Raw genomic sequence first — 21,773 nt, 5'->3', positions numbered from 1 at the left:
TCCTGGCACATATCAGCTTTTGATGTGGTATTTCACTATTTCACCACATCCTTCAACCAGAGTCTGCTGCTTACAGTGGCTCAATTCTGGTAAAAAGTAGAGTTTGGCTAGTCACAAAATGAATGGAGAGAGCCAATTTGGAGAGGAGCCACGGGTCACACTTAGTTATAAGGCCCGAGGCACGAGCTGATCCATCAACTGATAATAGTCTGTAAAAGATGCAGCAAACGTTACTTAAAAACAAGGTATATGCTCTTTTATATCTAAAAATAGGTTATTTCTTGAACACCTGTGCTTCGCTTTAGTTCATTACATAGACTGCAGTGGCATTTGTTATTAGTAATACAAACATTTTACCAATGAAAGTTCCCATCTCCAGAGCCCTGACAACACGTCCACTCTGGGTGTGTTTGGTTTATAGGTTTTATCACTAATCCGACAAGTTAGCTGAAAATACTGTTGATAGTCCCAGTATTGTTCAGTGTTGCTTTTACAGGTAGTGTGATCAGGTGCGAATGAATGTTTTTCTTTGTATCTCTTCTTCACCAAATAAAAATCAACAAAGTTTCTTTTCTTTTAATCCACCTTGTGCTCACCTCCCACAGTGTATCCTGGTGCATCATGTCACTTTGCTATGTGTACGGAAGTGAACAATGACTGGAAACAAACACTTTTATAATTCTGCAAATACTGTAATCCATTTTTCTTCTTTACTGCTAGTCCAGTCTTCTATCATCTGGTTTTTCAATGCCCACATAATTTGAATTTGATCTTTTTCCGTAATTCATTCCTCTCACAATAACTGCACTGTTCTGCTCTTGTCTATGTCCTCAAATGGGTCAATATTATTTTTGATGTTCTTAGGATCTCTCCGGGGTCTCTGCATCTCTAGGATTATTTCCATGTGAGTTAAATGAAGGAGTGTATTCACTGATGGCTGTGTGGGAACGAAAATTGACAAAAGCTCTTCCCACATTCACTGCACTGATATGGTTTTTCCTCAGAGTGTGTTCGCTGATGTTTTTGTAGGTTTTCTAATCGGCTAAAGCTCTTCACACATTCACTGCATTTAAATGGCTTTTTCCCTGTGTGTGTTCGCTGATGTCTTTGAAGGCTTGATAAGTGACTAAAGCACATTGCACATTCACTACACTTGAATTGTTTTTCCCCCGTGTGTGTTCGCTGATGACTTTCAAGGTGTGATAACTGGCTAAAGCACTTTGCACATTCACTGCACTTGAATGGCTTTTCTCCTGTGTGTGTTCGCTGATGTCTTTGAAGGCTTGATAATTCACTAAAGCACTTTGCACATTCAGTGCACTTGAATGGTTTTTCCCCCGTATGTGTTCGCTGATGATTTTGAAGGTGTGATAACCGACTGCAGCACTTTGCACATTCACAGCACTTGAATGGTTTTTCTCCTGTGTGTGTTCGCTGATGACTTTGTAGCTTTGATAATTGACTAAAGCTCTTCCCACATTGATTGCACTTGAATGGTTTTTCACCTGTGTGAGTTCGCTGATGATACCTTAATGCTGAAGAGCTGCAAAAATTTCTGTCACATTCACTACAATGATAGAGTTTTTCCCCTGTGTGTGTTCGCTGATGTCTTTGAAGGCTTGATAAGTGACTAAAGCACATTGCACATTCACTACACTTGAATTGTTTTGCCCCCGTGTGTGTTCGCTGATGACTTTCAAGGTGTGATAACTGACTAAAGGTCTTTGCACATTCACTGCACTTGAAAGGCATTTCTCCTGTGTGTGTTCGCTGATGTCTTTGAAGGCTTGATAACTGACTAAAGCACGTTGCACATTCACTGCACTTGAATGGATTTTTCCTTGTGTGAGTTTGCTGATGTATTTGAAGGCTTGATAACTCACTAAAGCACTTTGCACATTCAGTGCACTTGAGTGGTTTTTCCCCCGTGTGTGTTCGCTGATGACTTTGTAGCTCTTTTAATCGACTAAAGCTCTTTACACATTCATTGCACTTAAATGGTTTTTCTCCTGTGTGAGTTCGCTGGTGATACCGTAATGCTGAAGAGTAACTAAAACTACTGTCACATTCACTACAATGATAGAGTTTTCCCCTGTGTGTGTTCGCTGATGACTTTGTAGGACTGATAATCGACTAAAGCTCTTCCCACATTCACAGCACTTTAATGGTTTTTCCCCTGTGTGAGTTTGCTGATGATACCTTAATGCTGAAGAGTCGCGAAAACTACTGTCACATTCACTACAATGATAGGGTTTTTCCCACGTGTGTGTTCGCTGATGACTTTGTAGGTCTGATAATCGACTAAAGCTCTTCACAAATTCACTGCATTGAAATGGCTTTTCTCCTGTGTGAGTTCGCTGATGTCTTTGAAGGCTTGATAAATGACTAAATCTCTTTGCACATTCACTGCACTTGAATTGTTTTTCCCCCGTGTGTGTTCGCTGAGGTCTTTGAAGGTGTGATAACTGACTAAAGCACTTCACACATTCAGTGCACTTGAATGGTTTTTCCCCTGCGTGTGTTCGCTGATGACTTTGTAGCTCTCTTTATTGACTAAAGCACTTTACACAATGCTGAAGAGTAACTAAAACTACTGTCACATTCACTACAATGATAGGGTTTTTCCCCTGTGTGTGTTCGCTGATTAATTGCATCCTTCTCCCGATGTGATATCGTTCAAGGACAGTACTCACTTTGGGGAGGTAGTGCAAGTCCAACTTTTTGATGCAGATCTCGTATTCATTAAGAGTGGCAGAGTCACTATCAGAGAGCTCAGGAAGGTGTTCAAAGAATTCTTGTCCCTCAGAGCCCAAAAAATGCATTAACCATGAGGCTTTCCTCTCTGCGCTTAAGGAAGTGCCACAGACACGAGCATAATGTGTGAAAACCTTCTTCCACTTCAGCCACGAGAGAGGAGGAACTCCTGGAGATGTCAAAAAGAAGGGAGGGGCAGTGACATTTTGCATGATGTACTATGTTTTCACCTAGTTTCTACTTAAGGGTGAAACTTCAGTGATCTGCTTACGGTGCGCAATTTCCACAATCCTTATAAGCTGTGCTCATCAGCGAAACTGCGTGAAACTTCAGCAATTAAATTTTAATTTTAAAGCCTTGATTATGTCAAGACTTGACTATTGTAACAGTCTCTACTTAAGTATTCATGAGCACAGTTTACTAAAACTTCAGATGCTCCAGAATTCAGCTGCCAGGCTGCTCACGGGAACTCCGAAATTTGCTTCCATCTTGAGCTCAATAAAAAAACTTCACTGGCTGCCTGTAAAAAAGCGAATACTTTTTAAATCCCTTTGTTTGGTTTTTCGAGCACTTCAGGATACAGGCCCATTTTATCTGAAGCAACAATTCCAGTGGTATGTGCCCGGAAGATCGCTACGTTCATTAGGAGCAAAACTCACTGTAGTACCCACCACTAAGAAAGCTAGCTGGGGAGGCAGACGTTTTTCCGTTGGGGCAGCCAAGGCCTGGAATGAACTTCCTTTTAGTTTAAGAAATTGTAATGACCTATTTGCTTTTAGGAAAGCGCTCAAAACATGGCTGTTTTAATTCCTCTGGTCGAAACCTTAGTTAGGGGGACTGTAGCAAGCGCCAGGACACCTTCGGGTAGCTGTGCGCTATATAAGTTTTACTAACATAACATAACATAACTGTTGTTTGTGCATTTGTCACCCCGAGTGGAACGGGTATGCTCAGACGTGAGTACCGTGCTCTCCATGCCACTGGAATCAAGCTATCCTGGCTGAAGAGGGGTGAAACCCCGAAACCGGTCTCAGGATACTTGTTTCCAGTCCAGGGAAGGCCTGGCTTGGCAGTTCGGGCTGGACTGTTCCCATGAGGCACAGGGTCAAGACTGATTTGCATATGGCTGGGTTCAAACTGGAATGGCATGGTGAGCAAAAAAACGATGGATTTAGGCCCAGATCTCTGTACTGGGGGGAATGTATGACATTGTTCTGCATACTGTCCATCAACTGTTGTTTTTGCGTTCATTTAATTTCTTCTTCATTCCGGCCATTCTTCGCACAATCATTTAAAACAGCAGCAAAACGCATAAGTGTATCATCATTGTACTAACACTGTTCCTGTCTAATAAGCCACAGGGAAAACAAGGACTAAAATACTTCTAATTATATGCATCAAATGAGCAGCCTTGAAAAATAATAACTACTCTCTATTTATGTTGAGAAAATACATGTTCAAAGGGTGTAGGTAATGTTGAGAAATGTTAATTATAAAATCAACGGAGACGGTCCACTTTAGAGAGTGACTAATTTGTAAAAATGGTGTCAAAACATCACAGAAGTTGTTTAAAAGAACCCTCACACACCAACCTGGTTGGTGTCATGCTTCATCATTGGGTTCCCAGTTGGGCAGCCGAATGCTACCCAACTGTGCTGCGACACCTGATTACAGTGGAGCGGGTTTTGGTTTGTTTTATGTGTGATGAAGTAGTGAAAGTGGTGAATATTAAAAATACCTATGGGAAACTTACTATATGATACTTTATTCCCAATGGCCCATGGTATGCTTAAAAAATGCAGTGTATAATCTAAAAGATCAATAAATTTGTGTCTGGATTATCCTTAGGTCAGGTCGACATGTTTCAGCTTAGTTGAACAAAATGTTGGAGCTTTCTTCAGGACCTATTGAATAAGTGACTAATGTGCAAGAGTGAAGACGTGAGTGGTAAAAATAAACAACGTGTGTAGCGCAAATATAAACACTCGCTAAGGTGTGCTTACCACGCAAAGTTCAACTGACCTTTGAGATTCAGGGATAGTAAAAAATATATAACATATCGTTATTCACGAGAATTCCATGTCAATCGTATCCAGGGCGGGAAGAGCTCCTATTAGGTACTTTTTGTCTCAGAGCTCCTCCGCTGATCAACTTGTCTCAGAGTCCACTGGGAGGCGGTTGAGTGCAGCCTATGAAGTAGAGGTGGTAGAGTGCAGCTTATGAAGTAGAGGTGGCGGATTGCAGCCTATGAAATAGAGGTGGCGGAGGAGTGTGGCCTATGAAGTAGAGGCGGCGGAGTGCAGCTTATGTAGTAGAGGCGGCGGAGTGCAGCCTATGAAGTGAAAGCGTCGGAGTGCAGCCTATGAAGTGGAGGCGGGAGAGTACAGCCTATGAAGTAGAGGCTGCGGAGTGCGGCTTATGAAGTGGAGGCGGCAGAATGCAGCTTATGAAGTGGAGGCGGTAGAGTGCAGCCTATGAAGTAGAGGTGGTGGAGTGCAGCCTATGAAGTAGAGGTGGTGGAGTGCAGCCTATGAAGTAGAGGCGGCAGAGTGCGGCCTATGAAGTAGAGGCGGCGGAGTGTGGTCTATGAAGTTCCCTTATCGTGGGACGCTGCGGAGCCTCTCTATTCCTTCCCGCCGATGTACACGGCACTCGTCCTTTACTTCAACCTTCAATTTACATCAAGGTAACTACCTTTCTCCTCCCGCGCTTCATCTTCACCTCCGTGAGCCCCCACTTGTATGATCAATTTATTCCTCACCCCCGCAGGATCTCCGGCCCCTTGTGGAGACCTTCTACCCCAGCAACACATGATTTACGCACCGTGCTTTTTCCAGGTAGCGTTTTCCTTCCAATTTATTTAAACACACCACCGACTCTTATCACTTAGCCTACGCCTGCAGCACCCGACCACCATCGTCTATTTCTTTCCTCGCATCCGACCCTGTCGCCCAGTAACTGCCCTTCTCGTTTTCAATCTCTCCACCACTCCCCGCCCCAGCCTGCGTTTACCACCGTACACGCCCAGACGCTGCAGTACCCATTGCTGCATTACTTTCCTGCGCTCCCCATTGCTGCATTACTTACCTGCGCTCCCGCTCACAGGCTGATTCCAAGTTTCACTCTCTTCACTGACGTGACCCACGCGGTGTAACCTACTTTTATTTCCCCCCCCCAGTGACTGCCCTTCCTGGGTTTATTCTCTCCCCTACTTCCGTACCCTACCGCGTTAACCACCATATACGCCCATATGCTGCATTGTCCATCGCTGCGTTACTTACCTGCATCCCAGTTTCACTCTCTTCACTGATGTGACCCACGCGGTGCAACCTACATAATTCCCCCCATCTTCCCCCCTTGCTCACATGCACAGCCCAATCCCCCGCCCCTCCCTTAACCTTCTCCTTTCCCTCCCTGTACAGCACCGCTATTACCGACAACCCGGTCCTGAAGATGATCCTGATTGATAGGATCGAAACGTCGTCGACTCCTCAGCGCAACTGATGGCGCATTTCCTTCTGTGGCACAAATAAAATTGTTTCAATTTCGCAAATCTAACATTGTAAATCATTGTCTTGAGCCACAACATCCACTGTATATATTTGTTCACATCCACACTTTGTGCCGTTTTCGCTGATATCACAATTTTTACTTGCTTCGCCACCTGCTTGTGTCACATACACAATTGAGCACCAAGTCCAATTCGGGTTGCTTCACGCATTATTTGCTTACAGTGCTGCTACAACTGTACCTTTTATTTTTTAACATAATTATATGATGCCATATGCACACTTCAAAACCATTTCAGAGTCTCCCGCTTTCTTTTCCACGTAATGTATTATACATACATGTCTAATTGTCCTTTATAGTGCTACCAGTTGGGATACTGTTTTTTCTCTATGAAGTAGAGGCGGCGGATTTCGGCCTATGAAGTAGAGGTGGCGGAATGCGGCCTATAAAATTATAGGCATCGGAATGCGGCCTATAAATTAGAGGCGGCGGAGTGCGGCCTATGAAGTAGAGGCGGCAGATTGCGGCCTATGAAATAGAGGCGGCGGAATGCGGCCTATGAAGTAGAGGCGGCAAAGTGCAGCCTATGAAGTAGAGGCGGCAGAGTGCGGCCTATGAAGTAGAGGCGGCAGAGTGCAGCCTATGAAGTAGAGGTGGCAGAGTACAGCATATGATGAAGAGGCGGTGGAGTGAAGCCTATGAAGTAGAGGTGGCGGAGTGCAGCCTATGAAGTGGAGGCGGCGGAGTGCAGCGAATATGCTACTTACCAGTATGCATCTGTTCTTGGCATGTAGGGCTGCGGACATTCATATCGGTGCATAGATCGCCGCCTAGTGTTGGGTCCGGATGATTGCACATTGTTGTCCTGGAAGAGTCTTCGAAGTATCACGAGATAGGTGGCTCCTCCCCTGGACTACAGTGCGCATGGGCATCCCCTCCATCCTTAGATTGTTTTTCTCCATTGTGGCATAGATGGAGTATAATACAGTGAATGATGACCATGCTAACCAGTGATTACTGAATGCTACAGCTGCTACAGGCGCCGGGGAGGAGGGTGGGCGATTTGAATGTCAGCAGCCCTACATGCCAAGAACAGATGCATACTGGTAAGTAGCATATTCGGTTCGAGGCATGTGGGCTGCTGAATTCATATCTGTGCATAGATTACATAGCAGTCCATCCCTTTAGCGGCGGCTGCCCGTGCCAGCTGCAGCAGTCTGAAAAGGAGTTTTGAGAACAGCCTGTCCTACAGCAGCTTGCTGTCTTGAGTGTACATCTACACAGTAGTGTTTGGTAAAGGTATGTATAGTGGACCATGTGGCTGCTTTACATATCTCCTCTAGAGGAATATTTCCCAGGAAAGCCATGGAGGCTCCCAATTTTCGTGTGGAGTGGGCTCTTGGAGGAATCGTTAGTGTGCGCTTAGCTTTTTGATAGCAAATCTGTATACACTTAACAATCCACCTAGCTATTCCTGCTTTGGAAATGGGGTTGCCTTTGTGCTGTGGAGAGAAGGCAACAAACAGTTGTTTTGTCTTCCTGAAACTTTGTGTTCTATCAATATAGTACATGAGAGCTCTTTTGATATCAAGTGTGTGGAGCATTCTCTCTGCTACATTCTCAAGATTAGGATAAAACACAGGCAGTTCTATGGATTGGTTCATCTGGAACTGCGAGATTACCTTGGGCATGAAAGTAGGGTTGGTGCGTAGTACGACCCTGTTTGCATGAACCTGTATAAATGGCTCTTGAATGGTTAGTGCCTGAAGTTCACTAACTCGCCTTAGGGAAGTAATGGCAACTAGGAAAGCTACTTTCCATGTTAGAAATTGAATCTCACAAGAGTGTAGAGGTTCAGAAGGTGGTCCCATCAGTCTGGTGAGGACCACATTAAGGTTCCAGACTGGTGAAGGGGGGTGTCGTGGAGGAATCACACATCTGAGTCCCTCCAAGAAAGCTCTGATGGCAGGCACTTTGAACAGAGAGAGGTGCTGCCTATTCTGAAGGTAAGCTGCCAGTGCGGTTAAATGTATACGGATGGAATTGTATGCTAGATTGCATCGGTATAAGTGTAATAGATAACAGATAATGTTTTGCGTTGATGCATCCAGCGGATTGATGTCATTATTTTTACAATAAATGACAAATCTTTTCCACTTAGCCGCGTAGCAGGCTCTGGTAGTGGGTCTCCGTGCCTCCTTGATGATATTCATACATTCTGGAGGCAAGTTTAGGTAGCCAAATTCTAAGATCTCAGGAGCCAGATCGCCAGGTTCAGCTGTTGCGGATCTGGGTGCTGAATCTCGCCATGGCTCTGCGTTAAAAGTGTGGGTGTGAGCCGTAGCCTTTGATGCGGTACCACGGAGAGTTCCAGAAACGTGGTGTACCATGGCTGGCGTGCCCACATTGGAGCAACCAGGATGAGTGTCATCGAGTGTTGCCGTAGTTTGCGTGCCACTAGCGGTATTAATGGCGCTGGGGGGAAAGAGTACGCAAATCTGCCTGACCAGTTCATCCATATCGCATTGCCCTGCGACTGTGGATGCGGAAACCTGGCGGCAAAGTTTTGGCATTTTGCGTTTTCCCTTGTGGCGAATAGGTCTATCTCTGGATGACCCCACTGCTGGAAGTACGGGTGGAGTACTGATGGATGTATTTCCCACTCGTGCATCTGGTGGCTGTGTCTGCTGAGCAGGTCTGCCATCTGGTTGTCTTTGCCCGGGAGGTGTTCCGCCATGAGGAAGATGTTCCTCTGAATGGCCCACTTCCACATGCTCTGAGCCAGATGAGACAACTGTGGCGAGTGTGTTCCTCCCTGCTTCTGTATGTAGTACATGGCAGTCATGTTGTCTGTTCGGATCAACACGACTTTGTTGCACAGGTGCAGTTTGAATGCTTTCATGGCTAGGAAGATTGCCATCAGTTCCAGAAGGTTGATGTGCATCTTCTTTTGCTGTGTCGTCCATAGTCCCTGCACTGTGTGATTGAGTACATGAGCTCCCCATCCCTGGAGAGACGCGTCCGCCATTAGTATGATTTGTGGAACAGGCTCCTGGAACGGTCGGCCCTTGCAAAGGTTTTGTGGATTCCACCAATGCAGAGAGTTGTATGCCCGACCGCTCACCAACACTAGGTCTTTTAATTGTCCGTGGGCCTGATTCCACTGGCGTGCCAAGCACTCTTGAAACGGGCGCATATGTAATCTCGCGTGCGGGACTATGAAGATGCAGGAGGCCATCATGCCTATCAACTGCATAAACACTCTTGCTGGGAGTGAGTGTTGAGGTCTGAATTTCTTTATGAGCAACTGAATGCTGTTGATCCTGACTGAATTTGGTTGTGCCGTGGCTGCCAGAGTGTCTATGGTTGCGCCTAGGTACTGCTGTACGTGGTTGGGTTGAAGGTGGGACTTTGGATAATTCAGTGAGAAGCCCAGGCTGTGAAGAAGGTGAATGGTGTGGGACATGTGGCTGGCACAGTGCTGGGCCGACCTTCCCTGGACAAGCCAGTCGTCCAGATAAGGATAGACATGTATGTGTTGTCTCTTTAAGTGTGCCGCCACTGTAGCCAGGCACTTGGTGAAAACTCTGGGTGCCGTAGTCACCCCGAAAGGGAGGACTTTGAACTGGTAATGCTGATTGAGAACAGTGAACCTGAGATACTTCCTGTGTGAGGGGTGTATGGGTTTATGGAAATACGCATCTTTGAGGTCTAATGTTGCGAGAAAGTCCCCCTGACGGAGCAACGGTAGTACTTGTTGCAGAGTGAGCATGTGAAAATGCTCTGACAGAATGTAACGGTTTAGGGGTCTTAGATCTAGTATGGGTCTGAGAGATCCATCTTTTTTGGGGATCAGAAAATACAGTGAGTACACGCCTGATCCTCGTTCCTTCGCAGGCACGAGTTCTATGGCTCCTTTTTGGAGCATACTGAGAACTTCCTGTTGGAATAAGTGCAAGTGCTCTGCGGACATATGATGGTGTCTTGGTGGTATGTTGGGTGGAGGGGACGTGAACTCTAGACAATAACCGTACTGGATAATTTCTCTCACCCACCTGTCTGTAGTAATGGATTCCCAGACTGGCAGGAACTGTTGGAGTCTCCCCCCGACAGGTGTTACGTGGTCGGGGGGCAGTGACAAGGCGTCACTGTTTGTTGGTGGTGGAGGACCTGGAGCTGTTGTTTCCACGGCCTCTGCCTTTGACGTTGTTTCCACGGTATCCACCTCTTTTATTTTTATTATAGGTGGTCTGTGTACCTCCTTTAGTGTACTGCGACTGTTGGGAGTTTTGGCTTTTAGCTGGTCCCCTGTTGCTGGAGCGACGAAAGGACCCACTCCGAAACTGCTGTGATTGCAGAGCCCCCATAGACTTTGCAGTCTCCGTATCCTTTTTGAGTTTCTCTAGGGTGGTGTCAACTTCGGGGCCAAAGAGGGAGTTAGGGTTGACAGGTTGATTAAGTATAGTTGTTTGTATTTCTGGTTTGAATCCAGAGATTCTTAACCAAGCATGCCGTCTTAACATGACGCTGGTGTTAATAGCCCTAGCTGCAGTGTCAGCTGCGTCAAGAGCGCACTTAATGGAAGCGTTGCTTATGAGTTTTCCTTCACTAATTAGTGACTCTGCTCCTTCTTTATACTGATCCGGGAGGTGCTGTAGCAGTGTCTCTAGGGCATCATAATGTGCCCTGTGGTATCTAGCCAGAAGTGCCTGAGTGTTGGCAATTCTCCAGATGTTAGCTGCCTGTGCAGAAACCCTCTTTCCTGATGTTTCCAAGACCTTAGACTCTTTGTCTGGGGGAGGAGCATCACCCATTGTCTGTGAGTTGGCTCTCTTCTGAGCATTTGAAACCACCAATGAGTCTAAAGGCAACTGTCCTTTTATGTAGGCAGGGTCCACAGGAGCTGGCCTATATTTTTTTTAAATTCTAGGGTTAAGGACTCTCGCCCTTGTGGTCTCCTTAAAAATGTAATTAGCTTGTTTGAGGACCCCCTTCAGCATGGGCAGAGTTTTAACAGATCTTTCTGAGGTAGAGAAGGTATCCATTAGAAAGTCGTCCTCAATAGGATCAGTGTGGAGCTGTACGTCATGATTGTTGGCGGCTCTTTCAATTAAGGCATTGAAAGCAGCCGTATCCTCCGTAGGAGACGTTTTCACCACATATGCCTGTGTGTCTGGAGCAGTATGTGGGTCCCCTGCATCAGTATTGTCCACCCAAGGTTGGTTTATGTCTTGGGTCAGTGTCCATAGGATAAGTGCCCTCTATATCATCAGCATCTCCAGCATCCACATTAGAGTGTGTGGGTGAGACTGACTGAGGTTCTGTGGCACAATATTGAAGTTGTTCCACTAGAACCGGTGATGTGGTTCTTTTTTTCTTTAATGGAATCTTGTAGGGCTCCATTGGTGTCTCTGGTACTATTTTCCGTTTGAATATGGAAAGTCTACCAGTATTGGCGTCGATAAAGTGCCTGGGATCCTCATCGTCGTGAGTTATCTCTGAGTTAGCTCTCTTTTCTGTTGGAATTCCTGTCGGTGCCTCAACATTTTTCGTCGGGTCGATAGGTTCTTGTGGGTCGAGACCCTTCTTGGCGTCGAACATTTTCGGTCGCACCGCTGGTGGGAGTCCGAACTTGATGTGCGTCGACGCGATATGAACCGCGCTGACCGCTTTTGGCTGCGGGGCCGTGTTTGCGCCAATCATGGAAGCTTTGGTTTGGATGCGTGATAACGACTCCGACACCTTCTGCTTTACAAAGGGAGACGGTGGCGTGGATTGGACACGGTCCTTCGACGCATTCTTCGTTGTGGCATCAAGCCCTGTACCAGATGTCGTTTTCTGGACACGAAGACTGGAATGGGGTGGCTCTCGAGGGCCGCTCTCCATATGTGTGTCGACGCTCCTCGGCGTCAATATTTTCGGGTCGGCAACCTTGACCTTGATCGTAGGTGCCGCCTTCGGCCCGACGTTCGTAAGACTCCGTTCGGCGTCGACAGCCTTCTTTGGTGTCATCGGCTCCGAGGGCTTCGAGGCCTTGTTGCCGTGTAGAGACTCTTTCACTTTCGGTTTTGCTTTCGGTGCCGTTGCCTTCAGTTTCGATTCTCGTTGATCGAGTGATGGCGCTTTCGATACCGACGGCTCTTTAGGATAGTTCGACGCCGGGCATTTATGCGGGGCGGAAGAACGAGAGGAATGATCTTGGGTAAGGCCTTGTGGCGATCCCGCGACCTGAGCCTTATCGAGTGTCTCTTTGGGCCCTGAGTGGACCTGTGGCCGTAGCTCCTCTTCCGAGCTATCCTCCTCGGCCCCAAGGGCCTCTCCGTCGTCTCCTACCTGTTCGACAACTTCATCTTCCTCTTCATCTAGAATATGTTCGTCCTCGGCATCATAGTCGGATTCACGCTCCGACGCCGGATCCGATATCTCTCCTTGAACTTCAAGGTCCACGACCTCCTCATCTTCGGTCCCGAAGATGTTGTTGGGGTTTGGCGCTGCTTTCTGCGCCTCGAGCCGAGCTGCTCGACGAATGCAAAGTGTTTTCTTCGATCGAAACCTGGAGCACGCCATACAGGTGGCTTCGTCGTGGTTTGGAGAGAGGCACTTGTTGCACACCGGGTGCACGTCGAAGCGAGCATATTTAGCGTTGCAAAGAGGGCAACGCTTGAAGGGGCTATTCGATGTCTTTGGTTCCATCGTCGATCTTGATCGGCTCTGACGTCGAAGGGCAAATGGCTAACTTCGAAGAAGATACTCGGCGCCGAACGAAAACGATACCGACGAGTAATAGGCCTAAATACTCTAAGAGCTAAGATTAGGACATCCGAACCCAATGGCGGAAAAAAACAATCTAAGGATGGAGGGGATGCCCATGCGCACTGTAGTCCAGGGGAGGAGCCACCTATCTCGTGATACTTCGAAGACTCTTCCAGGACAACAATGTGCAATCATCCGGACCCAACACTAGGCGGCGATCTATGCACAGATATGAATTCAGCAGCCCACATGCCTTGAACCCTATGATGTGGAGGTGCCGGAGTGCAGTCTATGAAGTGGAGGCGGCAGAGTGCAGCTTATGAAGTAGAGGTGGCAGAGAGGTGGCGGAGTGCAGTGTATGAAGTAGAGGCGGCAGAGTGCGGCGTATGAAGTAGAGGCAGCGGAGTGCAACCTATGAAGTAGAGGCGGCGGAGTGCAGCCAATGAAGTAGAGGCGGCAGAGTGCGGCCTATGAAGTAGAGGCAGCAGAGTGTGGCTTATGAAGTAGAGGCGGCAGAGTGCGGCCTGTGAAGTGGAGGCGGCAGAGTGCAGCCTATGAAGTGGCTGCGGCAGAGTGCAGCCTATGAAGTGGAGGCGGTGGAGTGCAGCCTATGAAGTGGAGGTGGCGGAGTGCAGCCTATGAAGTAGAGGCGGAGGAGTGCAGCCTGGAGTGCAGCCTATGAATTAGAGGCGGCGGAGCGCAGCCTATGAAGTAGAGGCAGCGGAGAGGTGGCAGAGTGTAGCGTATGAAGTATAGGTGGCGGAGTGCAGCTTATGAAGAAGAGGCAGCGTAGTGCAGCCTCTTAAGTGGAGGCAGCAGAGTGCGGCTTATAAAGTGGAGGCGGCGGAGTGCGGCTTATGAAGTCGAGGCAGTGGAGTGCGGCCTATTTAGTAGAGGCGGCGGAGAAATGCGGACTATGAAGTGGAGGCCGCGGAGTGCAGCCTATGAAGTGGAGGCGGCGAAGTGCTGCCTATGATGTGAAGGTGGCGGAGTACAGCCTATGAAGTAGGCAGCGGAGTGCAGCCTATGAAGTAGAGGCGGCGGAGTGCAGCTCATGATGTGGAGGCAGCGGAGTGCAGCCTATGAAGTAGAGGTGGCGGAGTGCAGCCTTTGAAGTGGAGGCGGTGGAGTGCAGCCTATGAAGAGGAGGCAGCGGGTGCAGCCTATGAAGAGGAGGCAGCGGAGTGCAGCTTATGAAGTGGAGGCGGCAGAGTTCAGCCTATGAAGTAGAGGTGGCGGAGTGTGGCCTATGAAGTAGAGGCGGTGGATTTCGGCCTATGAAGTAGAGGCAGCGGAATGCGGCCTATGAAGTAGAGGTGGAGGAGTGCGGCCTATGAAGTAGAGGTGGCGGAGTGCAGCCTATGAAGTAGAGGCGACGGAGTGCGGCCTATGAAGTAGAGGCGGCAGAGTGCAGCCTATGAAGTAGAGGCGGCGGAGTGTAGCCTATGATGTAGAGGCGGCAGAATACAGCCTGGAGTGCAGCCTATGAAGTAAAGGCGGCAGAGTGCAGCCTATGAAGTAGAGGCAACGGAGTGCGGCCTATGAAGTAGAGGCGGAGGAGTGCAGCCTATGAAGTAGAGGTGGTGGAGGACTGCGGCCTATGAAGTAGAGGTGGCGGAGTGCGGCCTATGAAGTAGAGGCGGCGGAGTATGGCCTATGAAGTAGAGGCGGCGGAGTGCAGCCCATGAAGTAAAGGCGGCGGAGTGCAACCTATGAAGTAGAGGCGGTGGAGGACTGCGGCTTATGAAGTTCGGGCTGGACTGTTCCCATGAGGCACAGGGTCAAGACTGATTTGCATATGGCCATGTCTAAACTGGGGTGGTGTAGTGGGCAAAAGAACGATGGATTTAACCCAGATCTCTTGACTGGGGGAGAATGTATGCATTGTCAGCATTCCGTCCATCATTTGTTTGTTGTAACGCTTTTCGCCCTAAGTGGGATGGGTATTCCCAGACGTGGGACCCGTGCTCACTACGCCACTGGAGTCAAGCTATCCTGGCTGATGACGGCTGATAGTCAGAAACCGGTCCTAGGATGCTTGATTCCGGTCCAGGGAAGACATGGCTTGGCAGTTCGGGCTGGACTGTTCCCATGAGGCACAGGGTCAAGACTGATTTGCATATGGCCATGTCTAAACTGGGGTGGTGTAGTGGGCAAAAGAACGATGGATTTAACCCAGATCTCTTGACTGGGGGAGAATGTATGCATTGTCAGCATTCCGTCCATCATTTGTTTGTTGTAACGCTTTTCGCCCTAAGTGGGATGGGTATTCCCAGACGTGGGACCCGTGCTCACTACGCCACTGGAGTCAAGCTATCCTGGCTGATGACGGCTGATAGCCAGAAACCGGTCCTAGGATGCTTGATTCCGGTCCAGGGAAGACATGGCTTGGCAGTTCGGGCTGGACTGTTCCCATGAGGCACAGGGTCAAGACTGATTTCCACTATCAAGTGGAGGCGGCGGAGTGCGGCTTATAAAGTGGAGGCGGCGGAGTGCGGCTTATTAAGTGGAGGCGGTGGAGTGCGGCCTATGTAGTAGAGGCGGCGGAGAAATGCGGACTATGAAGTGGAGGCTGCGGAGTGCAGCCTATGAAGTGGAGGCGGCGAAGTGCTGCCTATGATGTGGAGGCGGCGGGGTGCAGCCTATGAAGTAGAGGCGGAGGAGTGCAGCTCATGAAGTGGAGGCGGCGGAGTGCAGCCTATGAAGTAGAGGTGGCGGAGTGCAGCCTTTGAAGTGGAGGCGGTGGAGTGCAGCCTATGAAGAGGAGGCGGCGAGGTGCAGCCTATGAAGAGGAGGCAGCGGAGTGCAGCTTATGAAGTGGAGGCGGCAGAGTGCAGCCTATGAAGTAGAGGCGGCAGAGTGCAGCCTATGAAGTGGAGGCGGCGAAATGCGGCCTATGAAGTAGAGGTGGCGGAGTGTGGCCTATGAAGTAGAGGCAGCGGAATGTGGCCTATGAAGTAGAGGTGGAGGAGAGCGGCCTATGAAGTAGAGGCCGCGGAGTGCAGCCTATGAAGTAGAGGCGGCGGAGTGTAGCCTATGATGTAGAGGCGGCAGAATACAGCCTGGAGTGCAGCCTATGAAGCAGAGGCGGCAGAGTGCAGCCTATGAAGTAGAGGCGACAGAGTGCGGCCTATGAGGTAGAGGCGACGGAGTGCGGCCTATGAAGTAGAGGCGGAGGAGTGCAGCCTAGGAAGTAGAGGTGGTGGAGGACTGTGGCCTATGAAGTAGAGGTGGCGGAGTGCGGCCTATGAAGTAGAGGCGGCGGAGTACGGCCTATGAAGTAGATGCAGTGGAGTGCAGCCCATGAAGTAAAGGCGGCGGAGTGCAGCCTATGAAGTAGAGGTGGCAGAGAGGTGGCAGAGTGCGGCGTATGAAGTAGAGGCACCAGAGTGCGGCGTATGAAGTAGAGGCGGCGGAGTGCAGCCTATGGAGTAGAGGGGGCAGAGTGCGGCCTATGAAGTAGAGGCAGCGGAGTGCAGTCTATGAATTAGAGGCGGTGGAGTGCAGCCTGGAGTGCAGCCTATGAAGTAGAGGCGGCGGAGCGCAGCCTATGAAGTAGTGGCGGCGGAGAGGTGGCGGAGTGCAGGGTACGAAGTAGAGGCGGCGGAGTGCGGCCTATGAAGTAGAAGCGGCAGAGTGCAGCCAATTAAGTGGAGGCAGCAGAGTGCAGCCTATGAAGTGGGGAGGCAGCAGAGTGCAGCTTATGAAGTAGAGGCGGTGGAATGCAGTCTATGAAATGGAGGCGGCAGAGTGCAGCCTATGAAGTGGAGGCAGCAGAGTGCAGCCTATGAAGTGGAGGCGGCGTAGTTGAGGCGGCGGAGTTCAGCCTATGAAGTGGAGGCAGTGGAGTGCAGCCTATGAAGTGGAGGTGGCGGAGTGCACCCTATGAAGTAGAGGCGGCGGAGTGCAGCTTATGAAGTGGAGGCGGTGGAGTGCAGCCTATGAAGTAGAGGCGGCAGAGTGCAGCTTATGAAGTGGAGGTGGCGGAGTGCAGCCTATGAAGTGGAGGCGGCGGAGTGCAGCCTATGAAGTGGAAGTGGCAAAGTGCAGCCTATGAAGTAAAGGCAATGGAGTGCGAGCTATGAAGTAGCGGAGGAATTCTGCCTATGAAGTAGATTCACTACCCCCTATCACCCACAATGCAATGGACTTGTTGAAAGGTTCAACAAGACCCTAAAAGGGATGATAAAAGGTTTACCAGACAAGCTTAGGCAAATATGGGACATCCTTTTACCCTGTCTTCTGTTTGCTTACAGAGAGGTCCCACAGTAGGGGGTTGGCTACAGCCCTTTTGAGCTTTTGTTTGGGCATCCCGTAAGGGGACCCCTATGTCTAGTAAGGGAAGGATGGGAAAGACCTCTCAGACAACCCAAGCTTGATATAGTGGATTATGTACTTGGTCTCCGCTCCAGGATGGCAGAGAATATGAAGAAGGCTTCTAAAAACCTTGAGGCAAGACAAGAACTCCAAAAAGCTTGGCATGACCAAAATGCTGTGCTGACTGTGTACCAGCCAGGACAGAAAGTGTGGGTGTTGGAGCCAGTGGCCCCAGCAGCACTCAAAGACAAGTGGTCTGGACTCCACACTATTGTTGAACAGAAGGGAGTCGTCACCTACTTGGTGGGCCTTGGGACTCCCAGAAGCCCCCACAGGGTGCTTCATGTCAACAGATTGAAGGCATATGTTGACAGGGCAGACATGGGCTTACTCATGGCTACAGATGAGGGGCAGGAGGAAGAGAGTGACCCTCTCCCAGACCTGTTGACTCAGAACCCTGATGATGGTTCAGTTGATGGTGTGGTCTTTTCTGACAGCCTCACTAACCATCAGCAACAGGACTGCAGACAAGTTCTACAGGCCTACAGACATATGTTCTCACTGACCCCAAGTCAGACAAACTGGTGCACCCATGAGGTGGACACTGGTGACAGTCTGCCTGTGAAGAGTAAAATCTACAGGCAACCTGACCATGTCAGGGACTGCATAAAGATTGAGGTACAAAAGATGTTGGAGCTGGGAGTCATTGAACCTTCAGAGAGCCCTTGGGCTAGTCCTGTAGTTCTGGTGCCAAAACCTCACACCCAAGATGGTGAGAGAGAGATGAGGTTTTGCGTGGATTACAGAGGTCTCAATGCTGTCACTAGGACAGATGCCCACCCAATACCTAGGGCAGATGAGCTCATTGACAGGTTGGCAGCTGCCAAGTTTTTGAGTACATTTGACCTCACAGCAGGCTACTGGCAAATCAGGCTAGCTGAAAGTGCAAAAGCCAAAACTGCTTTCTCAACCCCCAGAGGACATTATCAATTTATGGTAATGCCCTTTGGCTTGAAGAATGCATCTGCCACTTTCCAAAGGTTGGTGAATCAAGTCCTTACAGGTCTGGATGACTACTGTGCAGCGTATCTGGATGATATTGCTGTCTTTAGCTCCACCTGGGAGGATCACCTGGTCCACCTGAGGAATGTTTTAGAGGCCCTGCAAAAGGCAGGCCTCACTATCAAGGCCACTAAGTGCCAGATAGGGCAGAGCAAGGTTGTATACCTGGGCCACCTAGTAGGTGGGGGTCAGGTTCAACCACTGGAGAGCAAGATCCAGACCATAAAGGACTGGACTCCTCCAATTACCCAGACTCAGGTCAGAGCTTTCTTGGGTCTGACTGGGTACTACAGAAAGTTTGTTAAGAACTATGAGTCCATTGTGACACCACTTAACGACTTGACCTCTAAGAAAATGCCAAAGAAAGTTCAGTGGACAGTAAGCTGTCAAAAAGCATTTGATGACCTGAAGCAGGCCATGTGCAGTGCACCTATTCTGAAAAGTCCAGACTACTCCAAAGAGTTCATTGTCCAGACAGATGCTTCTGAGTTGGGTGTGGGAACTGTTCTTTCACAACTGAATATAGATGGTCAAGACCAGCCCATTACTTTTATTAGTAGAAGGCTGACCCCTAGAGAGAAACGTTGGTCAGCTATTGAGAGGGAGGCCTTTGCTATGGTTTGGGCCCTGAAGAAGGTGAGGCCATACTTGTTTGGCACTCACTTCAAGATTCAGACAGACCATAAGCCCCTCTTGTGGCTAAATCAGATGAAGGGTGAAAATCCCAAACTTCTTAGGTGGTCCATTTCCCTACAGGGGATGGACTTCACAGTGGAACATAGACCTGGGACTGACCATGCCAATGCAGATGGACTCTCCAGATATTTCCACTTAGAACATGAAGACTCAACTGGTCAAGATTAGGTTAATGTCCCTAAGTTTGGGGGGGGGGGGGGTTGTGTAGGAGAGTAGGGTCTGCTTTCTATGGTCACCCCCATTTTCAACCAGACTTCCAGGAGTGGACCGAGGCATTGTGCTGAACCAAGCTGCCGTTGTCAAACCCAAAGCTGGCCTCATGAGGAACCTTGCTCGATGTTGAGAGAAAAATCTCCAAATAAAATTGACTAAGTCAGAAGGTAAAAGCCTTACCAGGCCCTACCACTAATCGTATCCGCCCCGCGCTACATCGTGGTCAGCCTGAAACTTTGACTTTGTCCCGGGCTTTTTTGCTTTTAGTCACTAGAAAGGGTTTATTCTTAAAAAATTCATATCTCTGGTTCCCTACATTGGATTATTGTCAATATGTTCAATTTTTATAAATTAGTTGTGGATATATATTTTGTGCTGTTTCTTACTTGTCTATTGTATTAGTGCTTTTAAATGCTTCACACACCTGTCCCTTTGTGGTAACTCTACAGAACTCGTGCATTTCACCCTGAGAACAGTCCACATCTTTAGGTGAAACTCTTTGGGAGAAATGAGGAAAAGAATAGTGTAAATTCAGGAGAAATTGGTTGAGGTAGTCTCAATTCCCCTGCTAATTTCTGAGGAAACTCCTGACTCAACAGGCAATTCCATCTGTCACACGATCATAGTGAGCAACTTCTCTTGGGAGAAGTCACCTCTCTGGTGCTCGGCTTTGAGGTCATGTCACGACAGTCTTAAACAGGTATAAGTGCGCAGGAAGAGAAATTAAATGGGAAATCTCCCTAGCATGTACAATGCCATCTTCATTTAAGATCCTTGTGGCTGGCTCAAGGCCTCAGCTAGTGATTGTGGTGTTAAAATAGTGGTGGTGGTACGCGTGAAGCTGAAGGGGCAACAACAGTATGAGCTCAGATTCGAAAACCTAAGCACCATTCTGGTGATGAGTATACTCACATGTTTTATATCAAACCAGGCTGTTTTTAGGCATGGTTAGGGATGACTCGAGTAAAAGTTCAGCAGAGTTAACCAAACGCGAACATTACATTTACTTTTTGTATCTGATTCAATTAATTTAGGGGCATATTTACAAGCCCCTAATGCCACAGGAGCGTCACTTTTTCCGATGCTCCAGTGGAGATACCCTCTACCCCATATTTACAAGGTGACATTGAGCCTCTTAACGTGGCTTAACACCACCTTGTAAATATGTTTCTTACTACGGCAGTCCATTGCATCAAAGGGGGGGCAATTGGTGTTGCTGTGGTAGTACCATTGCGACACTCATTGCTTTTTGACGCTGGCCCATATTTACAAGTTCGGGGGTCTACCAAAAGCTAAAGCCAGTCAAAACCTGGTCTTAGGATGGCAATACGAGGAGAAATTATTCATTTCGCTTCAGATTATGTATAGAAAGAGAAACTCACATTTAAAGATTGCTTATGCGCTGGAAGGTGTCCCTTCCTGCACATAACCAATCACCCTTACAGTGCAGGCACCTTTGCAACATGGCACAAGTGTGCCTGTGCTGGCACTAGGCAACTTTTTTAACACCAGCGCTAGGGGAAATGCATGGGAGCACCGTATGTTTTATTTTCCTCCAGGGGCCACAACTACAGGAGCCACTAAAAACTCAAAAAGTGAAAAAACTCCAAATCACTTCTTATTAATATACAGATAGAGACATTTTCAGTAGACCTGGACTTTTGATCCCAGACCCCTCACAACTACTGCTCAGTGTATATTGAGGTAAAAAGTGCATGGAGATGTGACAATGTAGAGTATAGTATAGTTCCAGCATGTGTCTGTTCATTGTCATCACCATCTCTATTTTTTCAGTGAACACATACTCAAGCATAATAGCATGTAAATACATATGTTCAACAATAATATCCTGAGCCACAACTGTGTAGAAAATAGTTCAGAATGGTGTTGAGGCCACAGCAATTCTTCAACAAGGTGTAACAAGTGGAAGACCAATTTGCCAGATTTCTCCCTAACCTAAAGAACCATGTCTATACAACCTTTAAGTTGAACGCACTGTTCTACCTCCAGAGCAGTCTTTGCAACCAGACAGGTTGGAGGAGAAAAAGTCTCTCAGCTGCTGGTTTACTGTTCCATTCAAGGCATTTTCCAATCAAACCTATCTTCAATCGCCAAAACTCCTGCGAAATGTATGCTTGTGAAATCTGGTGAAGTTTGAATTTGGCCATTACTGAAGCACACAAAGGCTAAGGGGAAAATTGTGATTCCAACCAACCCTAAACTTGACATATCCAGGTGGCCACATGTCCCTGCCAGTTACATTAAAACTTTTGGCTTAGGCGGAGATTATATATTCCCCTGTGTCTGTACCCTAATCTGCGTTTGTGCTAGTTCAGCTACCACCTTTTGTCTGCAAGGACTAAAAGCCAGTGAGATGAATCATTTAAATATCATTTCACAGGCATAATACCACATATCCCAGTCGAGACAACACATTCTTTAATTTGTTCTAATAATTTGTAACGTTC

The 21,773-nt window shown here is 48.2% G+C and overlaps 1 protein-coding gene across 1 annotated transcript in view; it reads right to left on the bottom strand.

Moving 5' to 3' along the window:
- Window positions 1-927: 927 nt before the first annotated feature.
- Window positions 928-21,773, bottom strand: part of LOC146839203 (uncharacterized) — a 196,497-nt gene continuing 175,651 nt past the window's right edge. The window contains 2 exon segments of the mRNA XM_085600016.1: window positions 928-2,084; window positions 2,087-2,542. Of these exon segments, the coding sequence (XP_085456142.1) occupies window positions 928-2,084; window positions 2,087-2,542 (1,613 nt within the window).

The sequence above is a fragment of the Triturus cristatus genome, chromosome 4_2 (assembly GCF_964204655.1).
Source record: "Triturus cristatus chromosome 4_2, aTriCri1.1, whole genome shotgun sequence".
Lineage (NCBI taxonomy): Eukaryota > Metazoa > Chordata > Amphibia > Caudata > Salamandridae > Triturus > Triturus cristatus.
The sequence above is the reverse complement of the archived record's forward strand: the minus strand, read 5'-3'. Positions and strand labels throughout refer to the sequence as shown.